General features: G+C 29.7%; 5 protein-coding genes across 7 annotated transcripts in view; 3 read left to right on the top strand and 2 right to left on the bottom strand.

Moving 5' to 3' along the window:
• The first annotated feature begins 1,526 nt into the window (after positions 1-1,526).
• Rab1 (RAS oncogene family member Rab1) lies at positions 1,527-4,939 on the top strand. The gene is made up of 4 exons (XM_033339059.2): positions 1,527-1,770; positions 2,780-3,176; positions 3,242-3,472; positions 3,584-4,939. The coding sequence occupies exons 1-3, from the start codon at positions 1,748-1,750 to the stop codon at positions 3,440-3,442; spliced, it is 621 nt and encodes a 206-aa protein (XP_033194950.1). The 5' UTR covers positions 1,527-1,747; the 3' UTR covers positions 3,443-3,472; positions 3,584-4,939.
• On the bottom strand, positions 3,640-12,882 carry Art1 (arginine methyltransferase 1). 2 transcript variants are annotated; one of them, XM_033339065.2, is made up of 3 exons: positions 12,749-12,882; positions 11,908-12,048; positions 3,640-11,035 (listed from the first exon to the last, which is right to left on the bottom strand). In XM_033339065.2, the coding sequence occupies exons 2-3, from the start codon at positions 11,971-11,973 to the stop codon at positions 9,953-9,955; spliced, it is 1,149 nt and encodes a 382-aa protein (XP_033194956.1). In that variant the 5' UTR covers positions 11,974-12,048; positions 12,749-12,882; the 3' UTR covers positions 3,640-9,952. The 2 variants fall into 2 exon arrangements, with proteins under 2 accessions (XP_033194956.1, XP_033194957.1); XM_033339066.2 differs by lacking the exons at positions 11,908-12,048; positions 12,749-12,882 and adding an exon at positions 11,408-11,539.
• On the top strand, positions 5,257-8,055 carry Sec10 (Exocyst complex component Sec10). Its single transcript, XM_033339064.2, has 6 exons — positions 5,257-5,396; positions 5,487-5,930; positions 6,014-6,591; positions 6,674-7,162; positions 7,233-7,740; positions 7,819-8,055. Exons 1-6 carry the CDS (start codon positions 5,364-5,366, stop codon positions 7,915-7,917), a joined length of 2,151 nt encoding a protein of 716 aa, XP_033194955.1. The 5' UTR covers positions 5,257-5,363; the 3' UTR covers positions 7,918-8,055.
• A 227-nt stretch (positions 12,883-13,109) lies between the features above and the next one.
• On the top strand, positions 13,110-23,682 carry htk (AT-rich interaction domain hat-trick). Of its 2 annotated transcripts, none has more exons than XM_033339061.2 (7): positions 13,110-13,335; positions 14,126-14,562; positions 14,642-14,887; positions 15,957-16,161; positions 16,228-20,689; positions 20,768-20,908; positions 21,013-23,682. In XM_033339061.2, the coding sequence occupies exons 1-7, from the start codon at positions 13,330-13,332 to the stop codon at positions 21,054-21,056; spliced, it is 5,541 nt and encodes a 1,846-aa protein (XP_033194952.1). In that variant the 5' UTR covers positions 13,110-13,329; the 3' UTR covers positions 21,057-23,682. The 2 variants fall into 2 exon arrangements, with proteins under 2 accessions (XP_033194952.1, XP_076480136.1); XM_076624021.1 differs by having other exon boundaries at positions 21,008-23,682.
• Positions 23,238-25,163, bottom strand: part of LOC117159331 (uncharacterized) — a 3,729-nt gene continuing 1,803 nt past the window's right edge. Inside the window, exon 4 of the mRNA XM_076624029.1 lies at positions 23,238-24,883. Within this exon, the coding sequence (XP_076480144.1) occupies positions 24,689-24,883 (195 nt within the window). The 3' untranslated portion in view covers positions 23,238-24,688. The remainder of the gene's footprint in view (positions 24,884-25,163) is intronic.

The following is a 25,163-nucleotide window of genomic DNA, read 5'->3' as shown; positions in this document are numbered from 1 at the left end:
GGCCGACAAATTGCTCGTTCGAACGCCAAATTTTTAACTCTCGGATTTTGTCAGAAAATGACGTCATTTCCAGGAATTGGTTGCAAATACATTTTATGTTATTTTATTTTTTTAATACTTACCAATACTTATCAATTTTCTTGAACTGTTTCGTTATTTTTTGTAATTTATTCCTTAAAGGAATCGAAATTGGAAAAAATTTAAGGATTGTGAATGTCGGATGGATTTGAAATAATTAAACGCTTTATTCATTTGCAAAATAAAATATTTATTCAATTCAATATGAAAGTTTACAACAATTATATAATTTTTAACGAATTCATAATTTTCTGTATAACAAATTGTGTGAATTGTGTGATTGATACGACACCACGTCGTAGATACATTTATTACCATTTGTGAGACCATTTTATACGTGTCAGATTATGTTTATTGTTCTATATGTATTTCTTCTATTAATCATTCAATATCCATTTTTTATCAATCTAACCTAATTTAATTTAATTTTTTAAATCAGAATTATAATATTAATAAACGAGCATTTCCTTTCAACCTATACTTTTTACTTAAAATTTCAAAAACTTTTTACAGATTAGAAACACTCTGTATATATCTTCATTCCAGATATTAGGTCATTTACGATCATTTTACAACACATTTATAGCATTTACAATTTACGAACAAACTACATTTAACATATTTCTGGTAATTATGTAATTTTAGAATAATTTAAACAACTCTTATACGAAAATGACGATCAAATACTTATAAATGCTCGTTCTACGACATGGCGCAGTGTTTTGCCGCTCGTTTTCGAATCACCATTAAGCGCATGCTTTCGTTCAACTCTGTAAGGCCCAGTAGGTACAAATTACGGTCCTGTGCATAATCGTGATCTCGCGTATATCAGTATATGACCGCAATCCCGTATATACAACCGAACATACAAACACATTTCCTCTCTCACTATGCATACATTATGGACATAGTAATAATAGTAAAAATATCCCTATGTTCACGGCATATGTATCGTGGTTTCTTCCTTCAAACATATTGGGGGAGGGGGGAAGAAATGTGCGTATAGTTCGGCCGTCTAACCGTTAGAGGCGGTAATTTATAGAATATCTTTTGACTGAAATTCTCCTATACTCATCAGCGATCTTCCTACTTACTTATCTCTGATAATACTCAGGTAGCTGTAGCTTGAAAATACGTTCTAAGGCCGTGATTTTAGATGCATGTATAACAATACATGAGATTAATAAAATTTTCGATATCGATATCCAATTGAAAAGGATTAACACGTCAATTTTATTTGTATGGCATTTCTAAGTATATGGTACTATATTTATTTATAATAACATAAATTTTGAAAATAATGTATATTGGAAAAAATACACGAATTAGAGAATAAGAGGAGAAAAAAAAACCCTAGAAAAAGAGAGAAGAGAAGCGTTCCTAAAAGATAAGAAGTGCGCAGACGTGGTTCTCGTGCTGGAATCGCTCGTGTCCCGTCAAATAGAGGGAGTGAAACAGCACCTGCTGCCATTCTGGCATTACGTCAATGGTAGACATTTCATTTGCTGGTTTGGGAGGAGTTACCGTGACCGCCATTGTTACAGCTCATTCGTATCGAAGAACGTGATCTGTGAATCTTCACCGTCACATCGTCGAAACGAATCGTGTCCATTCTTTAGATTTCCTTAACGACGGTACACGATATTAGTGAGCGTGTTCTGAGCGTAGCATGTCCACAATGAATCCTGAATAGTAAGTAAACTTCTTTTTGCGCAGACATAAGTATATCTAAGATATGTTCATTTCGTGAAATATATAATCAATTATTTATAACTGTAACAACGAACGAGGCTAAAAAGACAAACTTAATGCTATTAATGTTTTATACAGCCACGTTAATACGAAAAAAGTTTTGTTTAACGTTTACTATCTGACAGATTCACCATCCCCCCCTCTCTTTGTCTCTCTTTCTACCCATGTTCACAAGCCATATTTTAGAAATTCATTCTCTGTTGTTTTTCTTATTTTCAATTTTTGTATAAATTCATTTCTTGATCTGTGTTAACTATTTTTGATAAATTCAAACTTTAAATCTGGAAAACTTATACGCGAATACATGAAAAAATTTTTAAAAGTGATTTGAGAAAATTGATCTTGTAGAATGTTATAAAAAGTATGAGGCAAAGTTCGTTGTTACTTGTATTGTGTTTGAATGTTTTGTTAAATTACATGTGTGAAAATAATACAAATAACAATAAAATAAAGTACATATATAACAAAAAAACTGTTATGATTTTATATCTAAGATTTTAAAAAGATTGCTGTTTTTGCTATATATTTACAAATTAATTTTTTTCCAGATTTCTAATTGTTATTCATGTTTTATGTTTATGATCAAATATATAATCATTATTGTGTAATACAATGTAATTTTATTTCCTGATTATAATAATCTTTTACATATGTTATTTATTGTTTAGAAATAGTTATGTTTATATCAATTAAGTTTAATTATTATAAATTTTAATCATTAAACAAAATATATCATTGTATACAAAGAATACTTAACAATATATTTATCTGCTTTTATGACCTTGTATTAATTGCTTTTTTATTTTGGAATTAAACAAAACATATTTAAATATTAACAAAAATAAATGTCGTCATAAATTAACTAAAATAAATTATAAATTGGAATTAATTATGTACATTGCTTATTTAATATAATTTAACCTTATTTATCGTAAACATCTTTTTGCAGTGATTACTTATTTAAGTTACTTTTAATTGGAGATTCTGGAGTTGGAAAATCATGTCTGTTACTCCGTTTTGCTGATGACACATACACAGAAAGTTATATCAGTACTATTGGTGTAGATTTCAAAATACGAACAATTGATCTAGATGGAAAAACAATAAAATTACAAATCTGGGATACAGCAGGTCAAGAACGATTTAGAACAATTACAAGTTCTTATTATAGGGGTGCACATGGTATTATCGTTGTTTATGACTGTACGGATCAAGAAACATTTAATAATGTTAAACAATGGCTGGAAGAGATTGATCGTTATGCATGTGATAATGTGAATAAGCTGCTGGTTGGCAATAAATGTGATCTTCACACTAAAAAAGTTGTTGATTACACAACAGCAAAAGTAAGAAAGCTATAATAACATTGACATTTTAATTGTATTAACTTCTTGTATAATTTTGTAAATAGGAATATGCAGACCAACTTGGTATACCATTCTTAGAAACATCTGCAAAAAATGCAATGAATGTAGAACAAGCTTTTATGACAATGGCTGCAGAAATAAAACTTAGAGTGGGTCCTCCATCAAGTGGAAACAGTGATCCTGCAAATAAGGTGAAAATAGAACATGGGCGTCCAATTGAATCCTCTAAATCTGGGTGCTGCTGAGAAATGTAATTTTACATCTTTATAACCAAAGTAAGTTTTTTTATGTTTGCTAATAAAGACTACTAATTGTATAACTATAACTGAAAATTATAACATAAAAAATTCTTCTTTGTATACTAATGTTAAATCTTTTAATTGCAGAAGGACATCTTATGGTAGCAGTTTCATACTGCATTAAAAAACATTACCAAGAGAAACAAGAAAGATTGTGGAAGTTTCAGTTTATATTAATAAAAATAAGGAAGTGTGAAGCATTATTATGGACCACCAACTCTGTTAGCAGAGTTGAATAAAACAAGTTTTGTTCTATCTTTTTTTCAAGAAAGGAGAACATAATTATTAACTTGCTAATTATCTAGTGCAAAAAACTGACATAGGAAAATTTGAATAACATTGAGGATCATTGATTCTATGCAATGATGCGTTTAACGGCAATTCGAATTTATAAAGTAAATTACATAATACTATGTATCATGGTTATAAAGATAAGCATTCTTATTTTTTAGCGTAATTGTAACATGTATAATTGAATGTTTTTTGTCTTAGAAGGAAGTCATTCTTACTGTTTCTACTACCTAAACATTTTTCCACATTTTATTCCAAACTCTTGAGATAAACAAGAATTAGAGTAATAACATACTGAAACACGCCGTCATCGCTGCCTCCCTCTTTTTTCAGTGCTCATTAGTGTAATTTAATAACAATATATTAATAAATATTTCAACACTAATACAAAAAATGGTAAATAGTATACCTATACGTACAAGAATAATTAAATATGTTATATATGTTCCAGTTGGTAACTTCTATAAAGTTACGTCAATTTTTTAAATATGTGCTACTTATAAAATTTATAAAACTATTCGCCTATTATGAATACATCACGACGTTTGTAAAATATAGCGTTGGCAAATTCGATATGTATTGTCTTATATTTAAACGGTAAGCTTATATTCAGAAAGCTGTGTATTCCATACGAGTTTGTAAGATGAAAATTTTGACAAAATACTATTTTCCTTTTATATTGGTTGCTTATTGTTCAAGACGTCTAGTTCACGTTTTTTATGTTACATATTTATTATTTCAATTGTTTTCGCTTTCCTATGATGAAAACATATGAAAAACATTTAATAAGTCAGGTTATTTTAATAAAATTTTATTCTATGCAACAATAATATCAAAAAAAACTTCATATACCATATATTATTCTAATTTTTATTGAAAAGGATAAAAAGAAAGAAAAAAAGAAGAAAAGACATATTTTGTACAAAACTCATATTACGATTGCAAATGATCTTGCTTTTGTATTGTTATTAAAAAAGGTTTATGAAAACAAAATAATAGAATATTTCAAAACTGTGTGGGATTTCTTTCATTATAATAATATTTGTTTATTACATGAATTAGTTAGTAAGAACGTATGAAGTTCTTCATAAGAAGGACGTATATAACAAGTAAATGTATGACTATAGAAAATAAAAATGTGTAAGTTGAGAACTAATTATTTCTTATTTCCCAATATATATATATTTATATATATATGTAATACCATATATATTTATACCCATATACTTTGTAATTTTTTTATTGTATTAATTTGTAATATTGTGTGGACTATGTATATGATATGAAATAGTATTCGATGTATTTAAAGATGTTTAATTTGGTACATACGGGTACGTTCTTTAGTATAGTTAATGTAAGATAGAGTTAGACAAGGACGATACATATTCAGGCTATTCAACGATTGCAGAATGAAATGTTTTTTGTAGTACTTATAGATTTTAATAAATGATTAACAACAATCTTCTATTAAAATTGATATATTTTATATTATTTTTTATCAGCAAAATCAATATTTGTATTTAATAATAAAATTATAACCTTACTTTCATATAAGTGTCATCTAAACTTCGTCAAAATGATGCAACAATATATGAAAGAGTTAGAACAGGTAAATTATATATTAAAATAATAAATTTGAATTGTCCTTGTTTTATAAAACATTAATAATAATAATATCCTTTTAATAAAATTTTTTCAGGATCCATTTGATCCTGAAGAGTTCGTTGAAAGACTTGCTTGGAGAACAGTTAATGATACCACAAAAGATGATGGGAAAACATTTTTTGATCCTACAATAGTACATGAAACTTTCTTGCAAGCAATTAAAGATTTACAAATTTTACAGGAACGTCAACAAAAAAAATGTGACAAACTTGAAACAGCATTGAAAGATGAAGAAGCAAGGCATATACTAGAAATACTTGAGTTACAAGAAAGAAATAAACATTCTATTGATCTGTTTCATCAATTAGATGAAAGAATAAATCTTGTAGCTACTAAGGTTTTACATTTAGGAGATCAATTGGAAAGTGTTAATACTCCAAGAGCTAGGGCTGTTGAAGCTCAAAAATTAATGAGGCATTTTTCAGATTTTTTAAGCCCTGGACCTTTGACAGATCCAATTTTTACAGATAAGTCTTCGGTATATGTGCACCTGTTTTATCTATCTAATGTGTGATTGTATTGTACATGGAACAAGAATTAAAACTCTTTATTCTGTAATAGCTAGATGAAGCAGCAGATGTAATACAAAAACTCCATCTTATATCACAAGAATTACCATCAGAAAAATTTGAACATGCCAAGAAAAAAATTGCAGTTAAGTATGATGAGATTGAAAGAAATCTTATAGAAGAATTTGTTAGAGCACATAATAGAGAAGATGCCATTCGTATGAGAGAACTAGCATCAGTTCTAGCTCATTTTAAAGGATATTCTCAATGTATTGATGCATTTATAGAGCAAAGCCAAATGGGCTCATTTGGTGGAAAGGATGTTTTTCAAGATGTAATACCTATGTGTACAAAATATCATAAATTAATGCAACAAGTATTTACAAATCCTGAACAGGTGATGGCTAAATTTGTATTAAATATTTATCATTTAAGACTTCAGAAATATGCAGTTGCTAAATTAGCAGATAAAACTGACCCTGATAAGTACCTTAGAAATTTATATGATTTATATACAAGAACTGTGAAATTGTCTACAGAATTGAAAATGTTTAATATGGGTACTGATGATACATATCTTGCCAAGCTCACTAGAAATATATTTCAAAAATATCTGGATGCTTATATTATGTAAGTTCACATAAAGTGTAGTTAACATCTAAGTAAGTTCACATCTGTAATAGTCAAATGTTAATCAGCGCAATATTTTTAGCATGGAAACAAAAGTATTGAGGGAAAAATCAGCAGCACTTCTTATTGAATATTATGAATCTAAAAATCATCAAAAGAAACAATTACAAAGTGGTGGATTTCAAGAGTTAAGAAGAGACTTACAAGCAGTTTTAGGTGCAAGGACTAATATAAATATAGCACAAATAGAAAATTATGGGGGAGAGACCTTTTTATCAGAGGAACTTGCAATTGCTTTGTTACAAAGAAGTAAATTGGCATTCCAAAGATGTCAGTTATTATCAAAACCTGACGATATACCAATAAATACACTTCAGATTTTGGAGATACTATTACAGTATTTAATAAGTGAACATGTTGATTATGCATTGGAATTGGGTTTACAAAGTGTACCAATTCCTGAAAGTAGAACTCAACCTGAGATTCATTTTTTCAATGTTGTGCGTCAATGTAACGCAATTGTACGCTTATTAGAGGAACAATTTAATGATAGTGTGATACCTCTTGTAGTGTAAGATTTAATTCATTTATTTTACATATAATTTTATTTTGGAAATATATATAAAATATAATCTTTTTAGGTCTACATCTAAGCACGGAGATTGCATGTTAAAGAAAAAAGCTGTGTTAGATCAAATAGATATGAAACTAGAGACAGGATTAGATAGAAGTATAAATGCTATTATTGGTTGGGTAAAAGTGTACCTACAAAGCGAACAACGAAAGACTGATTTTAAACTTGAAACTGATGTGGATACCTTAAGCACTCCAGCTTGTTTAACAGTTGTACAATATGTTACTGGAATGATTCGACATATTCGAAGTACTTTAGATGGGAAAAATTTAAATACTGTTCTAACTGAACTTGGAGTACGATTTCATAAAGTTATTTACGATCATTTACAACAATTTCAATTTAATTCTGCTGGTGCTATGTGTGCAATATGCGATATGAACGAATATCGTAAGTGTGTCAAGGAACTTGAAATTGATCTTGTTACTAATTTATTTGATACCCTACATGCTTTATGCAATTTATTATTAGTTAAACCGGAAAATTTGAAACAAGTTTGTACAGGAGATCAATTGGTATGTATGGTACTTTTAATTATAAATTTTTCCAGATTAATTGGAAAATTAAAACAGTTATTTCTTTTATTATTACAGGCAACATTAGACCGTAATGTTCTAGTGAATTTTATACAATTAAGAACTGATTATAAAACACAGAAATTAGCAAATTATTTAAAGGGTTTAGCCACATAATAAATTCATATCATCTGTAAATAGTCAACATTTTTGAAGTTCGTTATATACAGTATTTAGGATGAATACAACCAAAATAATATTATTGTATAAACTAAATTTTAATAAGTGAAGATATTGCTTTCATTGTAATAATAATGCTATACTATCTGCCCAGTTGTACAAAATTTTGTCATTATATAGTTAAACTATATAAAAGCAATGACTTCCTCAAATTTAAGCTTTGATTATATATTAGAAAATAAATAATTTCTTTCCTTTCCTAGTTTTATAATAAATGCTCAGTATGTATATATTTGTAGCAAATATTTATTTTATTAGTTTGTAAGATTGTCATAAACAATTGCAGTTTCTGTTATGAGAATTTTTCTTATTTTAGAGGAAAATGGTATGTATAGACAAACTTTGTCAAACTTTTCTATTTATATATTATTTTCATTTGGTTGTTTTTAATACAAATTGATGTCAGACAATTATTTGTTCAAAATTTTGTGATATATTTTTCGACGTATTACATACCACTTTAATTAAAGCACATTTTCATATATTGTACTAAATTTCGTAGTTGATCTCTATAATGTTATAGGAGAATACCATTTTTAAATGTATTTATGTGTACATAATTTTGTTTTAGTTTTCAATTTTAATGAATATTTTTATTAAAGTAAATATTTTATAATTAATAAATATTAAGATTTGGGGAAAAAGAACTACCAAAATATAACATTTTAATGACCTAATTTCTGTAAAGAGAATTTAGAAAGTAGAACTTATAGTATTGAAACCATACATTGAAGCAGATAAAAAAAATTTTTGTCTTGTTTATTTACATGCGTATTTTAAATATATTGCATTGTTTTTGAGGTTGTGTCATGAATTAAGATCTTATCTTCATAAAATGGATTGTTAATTTTGCAAATGTAGAATACATGTTTATTTCCAAATTTATTAAATATTTAGTCCATTTACTAATGATCAACATTATGGTAATTGGTAATTTAGAAAAATGTTGGAAGTACATACAAAATATAAAATTTCCATATATTATAGATAGGATTAGTCATATAATATGAAGTAATGTATAATTAAAAAATTTTCATGCGTAATTAATTTAACTGGATATTAAACTGAACCATCATTAGAGATTTGTAATGTTCCATCAAAACATCACGAAAATCTTAAATGTTAAATAAATTGTTATACTAACAATATTAGTAACACAAATGTTATATATAAAAATTAAAACAATATTAGTGTTTTTTTAAATGAATGCAACATGGATATTACTAATATTAAGCATAATTGTAGATAGGTGTTGATAAAATGAATAGTACTAACAATAAGCTTCCATTTACTATCAAATTAACAAAATATAATATTGTAAATCTTCCACTTGTCATACATAATATAAGCGAGCATTTCCAAATTATTTTATTATTTGGAATATAGTTACACGTATATTCTACAGGTCATGAATTTGGAAAGAAGTTATGTTTTAAGAATACGGTACAAATATGTGGTAAATAAAATGTATGTTGTTTTAAACAAATTCATTAACTTATACAATATTAAATCAATAATGATTTAATAGCCAAAATTGAGTTATACATAAAACAGACAGAAAATTTACAATATGGAATATAAAATGGTCACAGAGAAAAATTAAATTATGAATTATAGTATTCATATTTCTAATACACACTTACATGAAGTAATGTCTTGTAAATGTACACTATTTGTGATTAAGTAATATATCAACCTTATGTTCTTAGTTGTAAGTCATCATATTGCAAACTCTTACTAGATTAACAAAGAATCTAGACATTTTGTTAAATCTTAAGCAGGAAGCCTCTAACTTTCTTACAATTAAAAATTAAAAACATTTAAATAATTCACACCATTCATTGTACCGTACTATTAAATTTCATTAAATCGTCTAATATAATTCAATGATAACTAAAGTCTTGGTGTCTATTTGATTATAGTGTTATGAACCATGAAAATAAAAAGAAGAAGATGAATAATCTGATAGGTATCAGCGCATACGATAAGTATTAGTTTCATGTACTTGGCACAATTCTCCTTTGAAGTCCAATTCAATGCTGAAATCCAAATCTCTGTAGTTCCTTGCATTGGGCTTCATTGAAAATACACCATATATTTCTTCTCCTTTTTTAACTGTCATATATTCATCAAAGTAGAATACAGTTTGTTTCCAATGAGTATACTGTACTTCCGGTGCTGTACTAAAGCCAATACGTTTGTGGCACTTGGTGAATTCGATGTTAAAGAATGTAACTAATGCTTGAACATAGTCGTTTCTGCGAACTTGTAAAGTAAATGGCGATGAAAATTCCAGATCAGCCTTAGTTACTGTGTATAAATCAACTTCTTTAATGAGGCATGCATTTGTAACAACTTGTTTTGGGTCCACAACATCCACTAGAGGTTCACTAATTGCTACTTTTCTTATACTACTCATGTCAAATCCATATACATCATCCCACCAGTTTATTTTTTCATCTTTGTATTGTCTATCTTCAATGCCACAAATAAATAGAGTTGCTTTGTCAGGAAATAACATTCCATCTTCACAAAGCCATTTATCTCTAGCAAAAAGCACTGTGTCTAACATTGATTCATAAAATAAACAATAACCCATCCATTCAGAAATAATTATGTCAACTTTTTCAATGCCATCAGGTAGTGAAACTTCTTCAACTTTTCCTTTAAGTATTGTTATGACATTTGACAGCTGATTTGCCTCTACAATCTTTTCTGCATATTCAACAATATTAGAACACTCAATACCAATAACTCTGGCTGCTCCAGCTTTAGCAGCAAACATTGAAAGTATACCAGTTCCACAACCAATATCAAGAACGGTTTTTCCTTTGAAAAGGTGTTTATTATGATACATAGAATTACGGTAAGTCACTGTACGCACTTCATCCTTTAACATTTCTTCATGAATTCCATAATGTGCATATGAGTCGAAATAATAATCTCGAGATGTCATATCATCCACAGAAATAGATTCCCTACAAGATGATGGTGTAGCATCTTTGTTTGATGCAGTGCTATTTTCTGTAACTTCCATAGATTCCATTTTTGATACCTGTAATAATACAAAAAGCCAAAATTAATAATAATAAAAAATGATGCATATATGTATTAATATAAAAATAAATAAATATCTCATAATTGAGATTAATACATTAATATTACCAAAATTAGATGAAAATGCATTATTATTAGAACAATTTACTTTTATAATATTCAATCGTTATTTAGAAATAAAAAAATATTATTTTTTGTTAAAGTATGGCTTTTGATAAAAAATATTAAAATTAATTGATTTATATATATAAGAAAAGAACCTGCAATTATCTACTAACACGTGATATGAACTCAATATCTCAAATTAATATATATAAATTTCTTTTTCACTTAAATATAGTAAAAAAAATTATAATTAAACATTAATTACAATATCGTTCATCAGTAACAGGGAACGCAAAATTTCGAAACGATGAAATCGTCGAATATTCTTGTTTCGGCCGACACCGAGAAAACGTACACACGTGCCCGCCAAAATGAATGGCGTCTGTTTAAGATCGAATGATCAGACGAGATTCTTTACACGCACACATATTTCTATACCATCGTGTGATTAGTACATATATATCATACGCAATTGAATATAGTCAAATTTCCTTCGAATAATATTCATAAATAACCTCGAAATGATCAAAAATTATTTTTAAAGATATGTTTAGAGGAAGTAAGAAATGAAGATTGGACTAGTCAATTTGTCTTTAAGTACTTAGCAGTAGTGAAAAACTATTATGACAAACGACATTCAAACATATTCTTCTTTTAAAAATGTATTAAATATCGTATGTTGTTCATATGAATGTTAATATATTAATAAAATAATTATGGTGTTTTTGTCTCCAATTTTATGTAAATATTTAGCTTAAAACTTACTGAATTCTCTGCTGTGCACATGCCACTCTGGTTGATTTCTACCGGCACTTCATTACTCGACGCCATTTTGTTCCGCGTCACAGCAGACGACTACAGGCAGGGACGTAGTACGAAGGCACATGGCAAATTCTAAATATGGTTCTGTCAACAAATATTCATATAATGATTAGTAAATATAATTACCAATTTCCTCGTTCAATTCGTTTTTTATAATTTACAATTACGTTTAATTAAAACTTACGTATCAGTTTAATTAATATTCTAGTTAGATTTGGTTGTCATTACTTACAAATATAATTGAAAGTATGGCTATAACAATATTAATATTATTATATACGGTATTAAATTTATCTTATTTACATACAAGTTTTCTTAGAAACTTTTGCCTGCTATTATAATTAATACTACTATTAATGATATTACAGAATTTTTTAAATGACAATAACAAATATAACAGTAATCAATTTTATATTTAATATGGTTATACATAGTATTGTTAAAGATTAAAATTAATACTTTTTATTAATACGAGCAATATATTATATTATATTCTAATTTAAAAATAATTTAAACATCTGAAAGATGTGCGTTATAACAAGATTTGGTTACAAATCTGGAGTTGTAATATTCTTCGTGCAAGATCATAGAAACTATTTAAACTATCGTTTCTTATATGTTTCTCATGTACTAGAATCGTTCCAATCTTTTTAGAACGCAGAAATTATATAATCCTTCGCACAATGCATCATACGATTATTTTACAAAAAATATAGATCTTAATGCAATGTTTTCTTCTATAAACAAATATATCTGTATTTTTTACAATCCACAGGATACGCACACATGAAATTTATTGAGAAAACTACACCAAATGTTTGTCGTTTGTACGAAACGTATTGAGATCACTTCTCGCTGAAATGTTCCAACAGAAACGACCATCCAAAATTGTGATGCTGTGGACAACATTGATACATCCCTGTCGTATGCGCAGTGCGGACTTTCTACTATTTCAATTTTTCTTGGAAATAGATATTCATTTATTTCGAAACGTTATTGAAAAATTGTAACTTATTTAGGTAATCCTATATTTATGGAGATCACGAATAATTTCACTGCAGGAGCGTAACTTTAATTTTGTATCTTTACTCAGTTGTTTTCAGAAAGTGCAAAGACATCATCCAATAGGAGTCGAGTGGCTAGCTGACAAGTTGCGTCGGGGTGGAAATGGGCAGGGAACAGGAGCTTGTACGCATTCGGGCCGTGAAGTGTTGGTTCCGCGAAGGGGGTCAGATTCTCACAGTCAACTGGAATTTTTCCTGTGTTGTTACTTTCAACGATATAATGTAAAACTGTTCGATTTTAATGTCACTCACGTGCCAGTGTCTTAAGATTATTTATATGGAGATCGTGGAGCGCTAGAAGATGCTGGTAAGGAAAAACAGGCGGGAGCAAAGTTGACGTAGAAACAAGTGCGCAAAGATTGTATAGTTGAGTTCCTTTCTTTTTTTTTCTGCCGCGTGCACAGAGAAAGTTAAAATCCGTGCTTTTGTTATGTAGTTACAACGCTTTCGCAGGTCATTTACTTCGGACGAATGTCTCGCCTAAAGTACCTTCGAGGTTACAACTATTACCTGATGTCTGAGAAATCGACAGGCTGTCACGAACGTAGTGGACTTCGTTTTGAAAACGTGGTTAAGATATCAAAGTATGAGTTTTATTTCAACGAAAACGTATCTTCGTGCGAAAGTTCTTGTTTATCGTAAGGCAATCTCGATATAAAAATAATCTTCGGTACCTGCGAGGCATGACCGCCTACATAAACAATAGCTCATCATACGAGGCAGCTGGCTTTTTATATCAATTTTCATGCTTTTATTATTTAAGTTCTGTCGTTAATAACAGCCGAAATAATGTTTTGTACGAGATTAGATCATAGTTCTTGATAAACCTTCAAGACCTAATAAATAATAAGTAATAAAAAAAATTATTTCAAATTTCGTTAATATCATGTTGTCATTGTTATGATTTTTTCTTAAGACAATATATATGTATATACATATTCATGTATATATAATACAAGATACTAAAATTTTGTCTTTATATGTATCTCTTTAGTTTAGACAGAGAGTGAATGTATGATGACTATGGAAGTATGTCATGAGCAAAAGTTAGATTTAAAAAGTACAAATATTAAATATACATGTATTTTCTGTTACAGGGAGACGATCCACCGTACCTATCAGTGGGTACGGAGGTTAGTGCTAAATACAAGGGTGCCTTTTGTGAAGCAAAAATTCGGAAAGTAGTAAGATCAGTGAAATGCAGGGTGACCTATAAACAAGGCTTGGGTACAGCAACAGTAGCTGATGATCAGATAAAAGGGACTTTAAGAGTAGGTGCATCTGTTGAAGCTAAACATGGAGATAGAAAAGAATTTGTGGAAGCTACTATCACTAAAATTCAAGATTGTAGTCAATATACTGTAGTTTTTGATGATGGAGATATTACTACATTAAGAAGAACTGCACTTTGTTTGAAAAGTGGAAGACATTTTGCAGAGAGTGAAACTTTGGACCAACTTCCTTTGACACATCCAGAACATTTTGGAAATCCAGTAATTGGAGGAAGAAGGGGACGGCGGTCTAGACAAGCACAGTGAGTGTTGTGAAATAATGTCAGCAATATAATTTTATGAAGTAATTTGTGTTATTACTTGTAAAAATAATTGTTATAGAGATGAAAGTAGTGATGATGAAGATAGTCCTCCACGAGGGACTCGTGATTCAGGTTCTAGTGGAACAGGCAAAGAAGGAATGGAGACAGAACCTGAAATTGGACGAGTTGTATGTGTGGAACTTGGAGATAAAAAGAAGAAAGATAATTGGTTCCCTGGATTAGTGGTTGCTCCAACTGCTCAAGATACAGTGAGAATTCGAGTGAGAGACGACTACCTTGTGCGATCATTTAAGGATGCACGATAGTAAGTATGATTTGTGTTCATATATATGTCGGAGAAGAGTCAGGACTAGGGTTGTGGGCGTTTGATAGACCTCCCTTGGAGTTGGCCATCGTTGTGTTATAACGAAGATACGGCCTGATACTACGAGTATGAGCACTACTGATTCGACAATCAATGGTGGACAATCAGTGGTTGGGCACTTGCGATGCTAATGACGTTGGTCTTAGGTTCGATAACAAATCCACGGTCAACGGGATGATAGGTATACTTGCTCTAACTCAAACTTTTACTACTCACTGATCGTAAGGCACTACTCCCTTCGTCCATGAGATCTCAAGAAAGAATGACTTTTCGTCCCAATGATGCCACAGAGGAAAACTATGATGGGGTGTGTCTAAGAACACGAGATCATCGGATTCGTCGAGTATAGCCCTCGTTCCGAAAGTAAGGGAAATTGACGTCGCTGTCAATTGGTCAATTTGGGACAAAGACTGCCTGTCCGTTTGAAAATCTTAATTACCAAAAAAACCCAGGTTTTATAGCGGGTCCTCAGGCTAACTGGACTTGTGCTGTGTAAGTGCCTCAACATCTGGTATTCATTGTCCGAAGGAACCGTTGGCATGTTTTACTGTCAGGTACCTCTATGGGTATTCTTTTAATGAGGGTCATACTATCGCTCCATACCTTTGTTGGATGAAGCGCCCGTCCCGTTGACCGCGGCTACGTTCGGCGGCAGATGGTCGCCTTGAGCCCAAGTTTATTATCACAAATCGCAAACAAGTACCATTGGACAGAATGACGGCAAATTGTTTAATTACAACTGTAAGCTTTAATTACAATTTTACGGATTTTCCTGAAGTTCCAGAGGGAAGGCTCCGGTGTCCTTTCATCTCCGACATATAAACAGATTTTATGGAAAATATGAAAAGAAAGCAAAATGGTTGAAATGGTAACAAAATATTTTTTCCCCATTAAAGCTTATTCTAAAACTCTATAAAATCTATTTAAATGTGTCTGTTAAAAATCAACTGTACATTGATACTTATTTCATTATTTTCTATTGTATTACTGTTACTCTTTGCATATTTAGTTATACAGTTCCAAAGAAAGAGGCCACTGAATTCACAAAAGAACTTGTCAACAAAGTTGAGAATAGTACATTGAAGGTTGCAGTAGAGAAGGCATTGCTATTTTTAGAAAAGAATGAGTTACCTCCCCATTGGGATAGAGATTCTCTTTTTGGACATTCTGTATCAAGTGGAAACAGTGACTCAGATGGGGAACTTGATTCTGATGTAAGATCTCTTTTACTAATTTCAATAAATAAATTTAATTTGTTGTAAACATAATTTATTTTCCAGAGTTCTGACGATGAACCGCGTGAAGAAAAAGATCACTTTGTGGCACAACTGTATAAGTTTATGGATGATCGTGGTACACCTATTAACAACTGTCCAATGATAGGTTCCGAGGACATAGATCTATACAGGTTATTTCGAGCTGTCTATAAGTTAGGCGGTTATAATCGTGTAACAAATCAAAATCAGTGGAAATTAATAACACGCCGCTTGAGCTTTACAATGCAAAATTCACCATCGACGCACAATTTGGTTAAACAGGCCTATAAGAAATTCTTACATTCCTTTGAAGATTTTTATAGGAAGTTAGGTTGTACTATGGTAAATCATCCAAGGGGTACTATGCGTAAACAACGTCCTGGAAGAAGTCTGATTAGGGATAAAGACAGAAATACGCCCGTACCACCTCAAGTGTCGATCATTAAAAATGAAAAAGAAGAAGAAGATAAAAAGATCATGGAAGAAGAAAAGAAAGAGAAAAAAGAAACTAAGAAGGAACAACCAATAAAAGAGGAAGAAATTGTGAAGATAAAGAAGAAAGATGAATTTGAAGAAAGCGGTAGCGGACAAGACAGTGACGTAAACGTTGAAGGTGAAGCTGAATCTTCATCTAGCAGTGAAAAATCTCAAAAAATTTCAACATCCTTATCCTTGCCAAACAGAGGCAAATCTAAAAATAAAGAAGACACAAAGAAAAAAGTAATAGAAAAAAAGAAAACTGAACCTAAAAGACAAGAAAAGAAAGACGATAAAATGAAAGAAGAGGATGCTACTAAAACAAGATCTAAATCTAAAGATGATAATGTAAAAAGTAAAATGTCTTCTGAAAATAGGGAAACACGAACTCCATCGAGAGAATCGGAAAGAAAAACTTTATCTAAGCAAAGACGGTTGATGGATGAAGATTTAAAGAAACGGGGGAGAAAACGAAAGGAGTATGAAGCAGAAAAATCACGTACAGACGAACAGTCAACAGATTCAGCTCCTTGTTACAAAGGACCTGTAGAATTAGGAGATAGACTAAAAGTATATTATGGACCTACTCATGAATCTAAAGTTACTTATGAAGCTAAAGTTATTGATATGGAAAAAGATGGTACAGAACCAATGTATTTAGTACATTATACTGGGTGGAATACGAGATATGATGAATGGATTAAACCATCGAGGATAGCACAGAATTTTACACAAGCTCAAGGTAGAGTAAAACGAATTAAAGCTAGTTCACGACCTCAAACTCCCAGTACGAATTTATCAAATAACATCAATAAGTCATCAAAAATTGTTTCTAACACTAATTCAAATGCATCTCAAAATCGACGTCGAGCGCAAAGTGTTGCACCTACTACATCAGTTGTTTCATCTACTGCGACAAAAGAAATCAAGAAAGAAGATAAGGAAAAAGAAATATCTCAACCGACTAGATCTACGACTCCATTGTCTGTTATAAGTTCTAGTTCTAGAACCAAAAGTCCAGCAACACCAGCGAACAATCGTCAAACACGAACAAGAAATAATGATACATCTAGCACAGAACATCGAAGGCGTACTAGGAGAACTTCTGGACATGCGGATATAGTTCCATCGGAAACTGAAGAAAGTGAAACATATGATTCAGATACTACAGAATCTGAACAAACAAGAACGAAATCTAAGATTACAGAGGAAAGAAAACGTAGAGAAGCGAGATACAGAGTTGAAGACAGAATAAAACCTGATGAAACTAGCGAAGGTGAAGAAGACAAAGATAATTTAGAAGAACCACGTAGAGGTAGGCGTTTAAGAAGAACGATTAGTAAATCGCAAGGTATAAAATCTGAACCAGATAGCGATGAAGAACAACCGAAGGGTCGAGATTTTGACTTAAATCAAATACGATCTGAATTAAAAGGTTTTGATAAAGCAGTGAAATTAGAGCTTGTTAGGGTTGAACCTGATCCAGAGGATGAAATAAAAATAGAAGAAAAAGAGAATGTTGTTTCAGTATCACCAAAATTGGAAAAAAAATTAGAGCCATCAAAATTAGAAACAATGCCTGAATCTAAAATAGTAGATAATACAGAAGATATATATGAATTTAAAGAACCAGAACCATTTGAATTTGAGGTGCGAAATAAACGAGATACAAGTGGAGAGAAAGACAAGATGAAAAAGAGGGTGTTTGAAGAAGAACCGAAAAGCCCTAAAAAGAAACAAAAAATAGTTGTATCACCAGTTATAAAAGAAACTAAATCAGAAACCGACAACGATTCACGAAAGAAAGTAAAGAAATTATTCAGTAAAAGGACTGATGATATTACAGACAATTTACCTTCTCACAAATCACTACAATCTACATCATTAGCAACATGTGAAGAAGCATTCGATAAGCTTTGTGAATCACCTTCATTTACTGCAGCGAAACCAATACCTATTATTGAGGAAACGGGTAAGATAAATAATGGTATAGATCTTTTATTTAGTGATTTACCTGGAGATGATGATGCTACTCATGATGACTCAGAAGATCGTTTAATAATATCAGAGGCAGAAGTTTCAGAAGCAGAACAAGAAAACTTATTTACATATCAGCAAGAAATGTTTACTTCTAATGATGGAAATGATTCAATGGAATCCAATAAAGAAGACACAAGCTTACAAATTGAATCGGTAAGAGAAGATATAACATTAACAGTTTCAAATAAACCTGATATAGCTGTTGAACAGAAACAAAGCATTAAATCTCCTTTACATTGTCAATCTCCAGAATTAAAACCATTAGATCCAAAATTATTAAATATTACGACTGTTTCATCTTCAATTGTAACAATTCCAGCACCAATTAGTGCAAGATTACCAGCTACATCTACAATTGAAGAAAAACTTTCAGCTGCAATGGCTTTTCGTAATAAAACTAAAGATGTTAAAAAAGAAGATGAAATTCCAGACATTGTATGGAAACCCTCAAAAGAAATTTCTAAGAAGTTAGATATTGTAGTTGCACAAAAAAGTAAAGAAGATCAGCATGGGCCTAAGACTGAAAGTGAGAATAAGAAACGAGAAGAGGAAGAGATTGTAATAAATAATGAAAACCAATGTAAAGAAATAATGTGTGTAGTAATTAAACAAAAAGAAGAAGAATTTCAACAATTTAAACTTAAAAAAGAAGTAGAAATAAAAAAATTCGTTGAAACAAAAACAGAACATAAAAAGATACATGAAACTGAAGAAGAAGAATGGAAACATATAGAAAATGAGAAGTCTAAGAAAACAGAAGATGAATTTAAAGAACACGATTTTAAAGAAAAGGAAAAGGAAAATCATAAGAAGATAATCAGTCAAGATATGGTAGATTCTGCAGATAGTAGTGATTCTGAACAGAGGTTAATAATCGATAATGAGGAATCACAAGATGTGAAAAGTTCGTCAAATTTTGATGTTAAGTTAAGAGCAGAGTTAGATAGGCTGGTAGACACACAAGAAAGATATTCACAATTACAAACACAAAAATCTATACAACCATTAAAACATCAGCCACAAGAATGTATTACTGAATTTAAAACCGAGATCAAAGAAACACCTGTTATAAAAACAGATGAAGAGGGAGAGGCAATTAATTCTTTGCTATGTGAGGAAGAAATACCAGGTTCACCAGCACCTATTACTGAAAATATAGAACAAATAAACGCTGGTCCATCCTGTTCACCTCCAAAAGTTGAAACTACAGAAAATAGTATAGTATTAATGGAAATGCCATTTGCAAGTGCTCCTACATCTGGTCAGAGTACAACCAGCAGTACTGTTGCTACTCTGAGTATGGCATTGCCAAAAACTGTAGAAACACCTATCCCAGTTTCTTTATCTATGCAACAAAATTCTACTCTGGGTATGAGACAACAACAGTCTCATCATCAACATTTACCTGCACTAATGCCTGCACAGAGGAGAGAAAGCAATGAAGCAGCACCTGTAATGGATAATACACCTCCAACTACACCTGATTCAAGCATTTCCAATATCTCTGGATCCCCAAGAGAAGAAAGAACAGGTGGTTCATCACCAACTTCGGAGGATAATATGAAACATAATCGTGATAGTTCTGAAGCAGACAATGATAGTGGTGGGAAAGGTCCAGGATTCAGTGAAGATGACACATTACCAAATGTTGAAGGAAATTCTGCAGATAGAATATTAAAACCACCAGCAAAGCGATCCATTGAAGAAACACAATCGCCTAAAAAACGTAAGAGAAGTAGGAAGCATTCAGAATGTGATAAAAATACTACTAAAAAAGCGGGAAGACATAGTAATAGACATGGTAGACATGGTGGTGGAAGCGATAGCGATGACACAAGTGAAGGTTCTAATTTATGTGGAATTAATACAACTTCAGCAAATCACACGAATATCACTAGTGTTCCTGATCTTAGTAATTACTCATCGAGATCACCTCGACCGACGAAATATAATTTTTATGTGGAATTAGGTAAAGGATTAGTTTTCTTTCTTAATTTTAATGTCTTACCTATAAAAAGAAAATGTTAACCTTTTGTGTTTAACATAGATCCTGAACTGGATGGCAGTCAAAGGATAGCTGTACTACAGCAAAAATTAGCTGAGTTACGTAAAACATATAATGCTGTGAAAGTTGAACTTGCCGCTATTGAAAGACGCAGAAAAAAGTTAAGAAGAAGAGAACGAGAAGGTAAATATTTTATGAATAATTAATGTTTTTATGAATAAAGTATTAGAGAAATTTTTATATGAAATTTGTTTTATATATAAAAAATGTATTCATTTTGAGTTTAGCTATAAAGGCAGCTAAAGCAGAAATGCAACAGGCCTGTTCGTGATGAGCTGCCTTGAAACATCCTAATTATCTTAACCTGCGCTAAAGAGATTTTTATACAACACCGGGAGATAATAGGATAGTATCACTATATGGACATCCTGCAATTATAGCAGATTTCATGACAATTTTTACCTACCTAATATCGTTTAGGTAAATTTTCCCCCATTAATATAAATTGTAGATATAGATATAAGATTTAGTATAAATGAGGAACACTTACCAGAATGAAGATATATATTCATATATGCTTTGTGTTGTACATTGTTTTGTCAAGAACATAACGTAACAGTTGAAAATTTTTATCCTCAATTTGTCATTTCACCTGCTCAGATGCAAAGTACAAATTATCGAACTTGATGATCATTTCATCGTTCATTCTTCTTTTTTAAGAAAAGGCTGAGAAAAATGTTACCGGTAGTGTGTTATTGTAAAGACATCTTGGGAACAAATAATTGTCTAAGCCGTCTGTCATTTTCGTTTCGAGTATAGCTTATAACACCGTTGGCGGTTGAGCTGTTTTCAAGACGATAAAATAAAGATGTCAAGTGCAACAACCATCACATATTTCCTAGAATAGAAAATTTTGTATATATTAGAAGTAGTAATGTTATAGTAGTTCGCAATATACGTATATACGTAAATAGAATTTTAGCGTCTTTGAGATCGAAATTTTTTATTTAAAAAATAAAAGGAAATGTTGCAATGTGGTTCATAAAGTAGTAAGAAGTTAATCATATTCAAAGCAATGTTCATTTGTACGTAAACAACTTGTGAAATGAACGGATGATTGTATATTGATATGCATGTGAGATATAGCACAATTTTTAACATCCAAAAAGTGAATTACTTTAATTTATGTATATAATTTACGTAAATAGAATATCATATTATAATTATTCTAAAATACGAAGCATTCAAGTTTATTCGTATTTCATACCAAATTTCTTGACAAAGTGCATAGAATTGGATTTTCAACTATGCAATTGTCATGAATGCAGCTCAACGTTTATCAATTTACAGCCTTTTGCATTATATTTGTAAAATTGCTGCCATTGTGCTTTAATCATCAGATAGGTATTAGACGTTCGTCGTCGTGTATATCGTAATTGGTCAAAGATGCATTTATATTTCTATTTGAGCGTCGAAGTACCTCAGGTACTAAATTAAAAGGAAACAAAAAAAATTAAACTTAAGAAACAAGTTGCAGAAAACAAAATCAAATACCCCTGAGTGGAATTAAATTTGTACGAAGACATGTTGGCTGATAAAAAGAATGAAATTTTATATAGATATATATTATATATTTTTTATAAAAAAATCAGTCGCGGACATGCTTTATGGTATCAGACAACATGATCATACATTGATTGGGGGAAAAATGAAAGAAAATAAGGAGTTGGGCTCCATAAATCTTTGTACATATTTTACATTGTGTGTGTTGAAAACACTCATAAGTCAGGTTTTAGTAGTTTATCGCACACAGATATAGCTACGCATATTATTGTATAATGGTTTCAGAAATCTTGCAGTAGCACATACTAAATGTTTGTTTTAAGAAGTCAAGAGAATGTGTATCGACACTCAATCAAGTAATACTTACAATCAATTAATACCTACAAAAATATTTACATTTCATCAAATTGTATTAAAAGAAAGAATATTTTATTTAAAATATTCTTTATATTTTGTTGTTTATATTATTGTTGATTCCAGCAAAACTATGTAAAAACATTTTATTTTGAAAGTAATTTCCATTATTATAATTAACAATGAAAATAGTTTAAGGTATTTAAATATAAAAGCATTGTAAAACATACGTAGAAATATATATACATATTGTACAATTCAGTTTAATAAACTACAGGATAATTGATAGTAAAATTGTAAACAGTAATATTAAAACGTTAATATCAATAATATTGTTATTTCTTTTGGTTGCATACAGCTCTTGCATAAAGCTCTGCTTAGATATTATATATTTTTAGTATGCACATGGTTTAAAATAAATATTCAAATTCTACTTCTGTTTTGCAAAATAGTAAAGATAAAATATCTAGAAATATAGAATATACTATTAGATAAATGGACCTCTATTTATTTGGAGGGTAAGTAAGATAATAAATGCATCCTAAACAGATTTTATATAGGTGCACCCGTTATTTTATTATGATTTATCTTTACCTTTATTACTATAATTTATTATTTGCAATTTACATTTAGGCAGTAATATTTATAGGAAAACACTATTATACAGGTCATCAGTCATTAATTTGAGAATATTGGCTACATTTATAGGTAAAATATTATATACACATATTGATCACAGATATAACAAATTTATATTGTCTTTTCTTATGCAGTGATAATGATATATTAAATAAAAAGGTAAAATAAAGTAAAATTTCTCAAATAACGTTAAAATATTTAAGGTTTTACAATAATGTTTGAGTGACGAACACAACCTTGTCTTCCAAAAACAAATTTTCTCTTTGTAAATGATGAATTACATGTCAAATAATACATATAGTAAGCACAATATGGATTGTGTCGCCAATCAATAATATTGTTCCACATAACATTTAATTGTGTTAGCAAATGTTGTTAAGAAATAAATAATCTTAACAAATTATAGTAGTATCATTTATCCTTGTGTCATTTTTATAAAGATTTTTGGTTTTTATAATGTAAAATACTATAATCAAAGTTCTATATATTTAAAAATTTTTATAAATTATTTATTATATTGCAACTTAGAGGTAAACATTCAAATTTTGTTAAACTCTGTGGAATAATATATGTTAATATAATATAATTATGCAGATACTTTTGTCATTATACTTTGTACCATATTATTATATATAAAAGTTGACATATTAAAACTATTGATATTTAATAGCAAAGGAAACATGATTGGTTTAATGTACATTAGTATTGACAATCTTGTATGTATCTAATACATAATATTATTAAAAACTTTGCCAACTAAATTTCTTATTTTTACATTCAATTATATAATATAACATCATTTAATATTCTAAGAAATCACTTTGACATATCTATCTATTTATCTTTGTACACCAGCAGTATAGATCTATTAAAGAAACAATATTATCCTAGAGTATTAAAAGATGTTTAAAAATTTCTATTAATAAAAACTATACAAGATACATCAAATAAAATATTAATTCAATAATTTGAACATTATTAAACATGCCTAAAAATATTCATTGGATATACATTTACATAAACATATCTGTAACTTTATTATTGCTGATTACTAGTCAAGAAAAAAAGTTCCAATTTTTTTGAAAATGTGAAATACAAACAAATTATAATTATTCATATATTTTATATTACAGTATCAATAAAAAATATCTGTAATATCTGGTGTAAAAAATAAAAAAGTTTATACAGTAAATTAAATTTGCACATCACAAATATTTACCAACATATTTTAAGAAGAAAATATTTTATAAAATTTTTAAATCAATTGATCGATTATATATATATCTTTTCATTTAACAAAAAAAATTTGTTTCCCTAGTAATAAATTACTAAAATAACAATACAAATAAGATATACAGAAAATGTTTAATAATATTGAGCGAGAAATTCTGCTTTTAATTCTATATGTTAACATGGAGGTGGGCTAGATGTTGGTACAGTATCAGCAGTTTGTGTAGAGGTTGATGCAACTGTTGATGACTTATTCTGAGTAGTTAACCTTCGTTTGACTAAGAAAAATTGTTCCATTAGTTCATGATGAGCTTCAAGTCGTTCAATACAATGTAGACATGCCGTTTTAGGTAATGGATCATTCATGTTTACCTATATGACAAAAGGGTAAAAATTGTATTTTTCAAAACTAAATATAAAAAATACTCATTATATGACATATATACACATATAGATATTTAAATATATTATATTTTAAAATACTGAAAACATCATTTATGAAACTTTTAAAACATCACAATTAATTAATCTTTCTCTGATTTAATGTAGCTATAATATATATTTATATTTAGAAACATTTAATAAATTTGTAATAAACAAACTATTTTTATCATTATGTTATGTAATTTTACAATTTCTCAATTATTGTTGT

The sequence above is a fragment of the Bombus vancouverensis genome, chromosome 14 (assembly GCF_051014615.1).
Source record: "Bombus vancouverensis nearcticus chromosome 14, iyBomVanc1_principal, whole genome shotgun sequence".
Taxonomy (NCBI): Eukaryota; Metazoa; Arthropoda; class Insecta; order Hymenoptera; family Apidae; genus Bombus; species Bombus vancouverensis.
The sequence above is the reverse complement of the archived record's forward strand: the minus strand, read 5'-3'. Positions and strand labels throughout refer to the sequence as shown.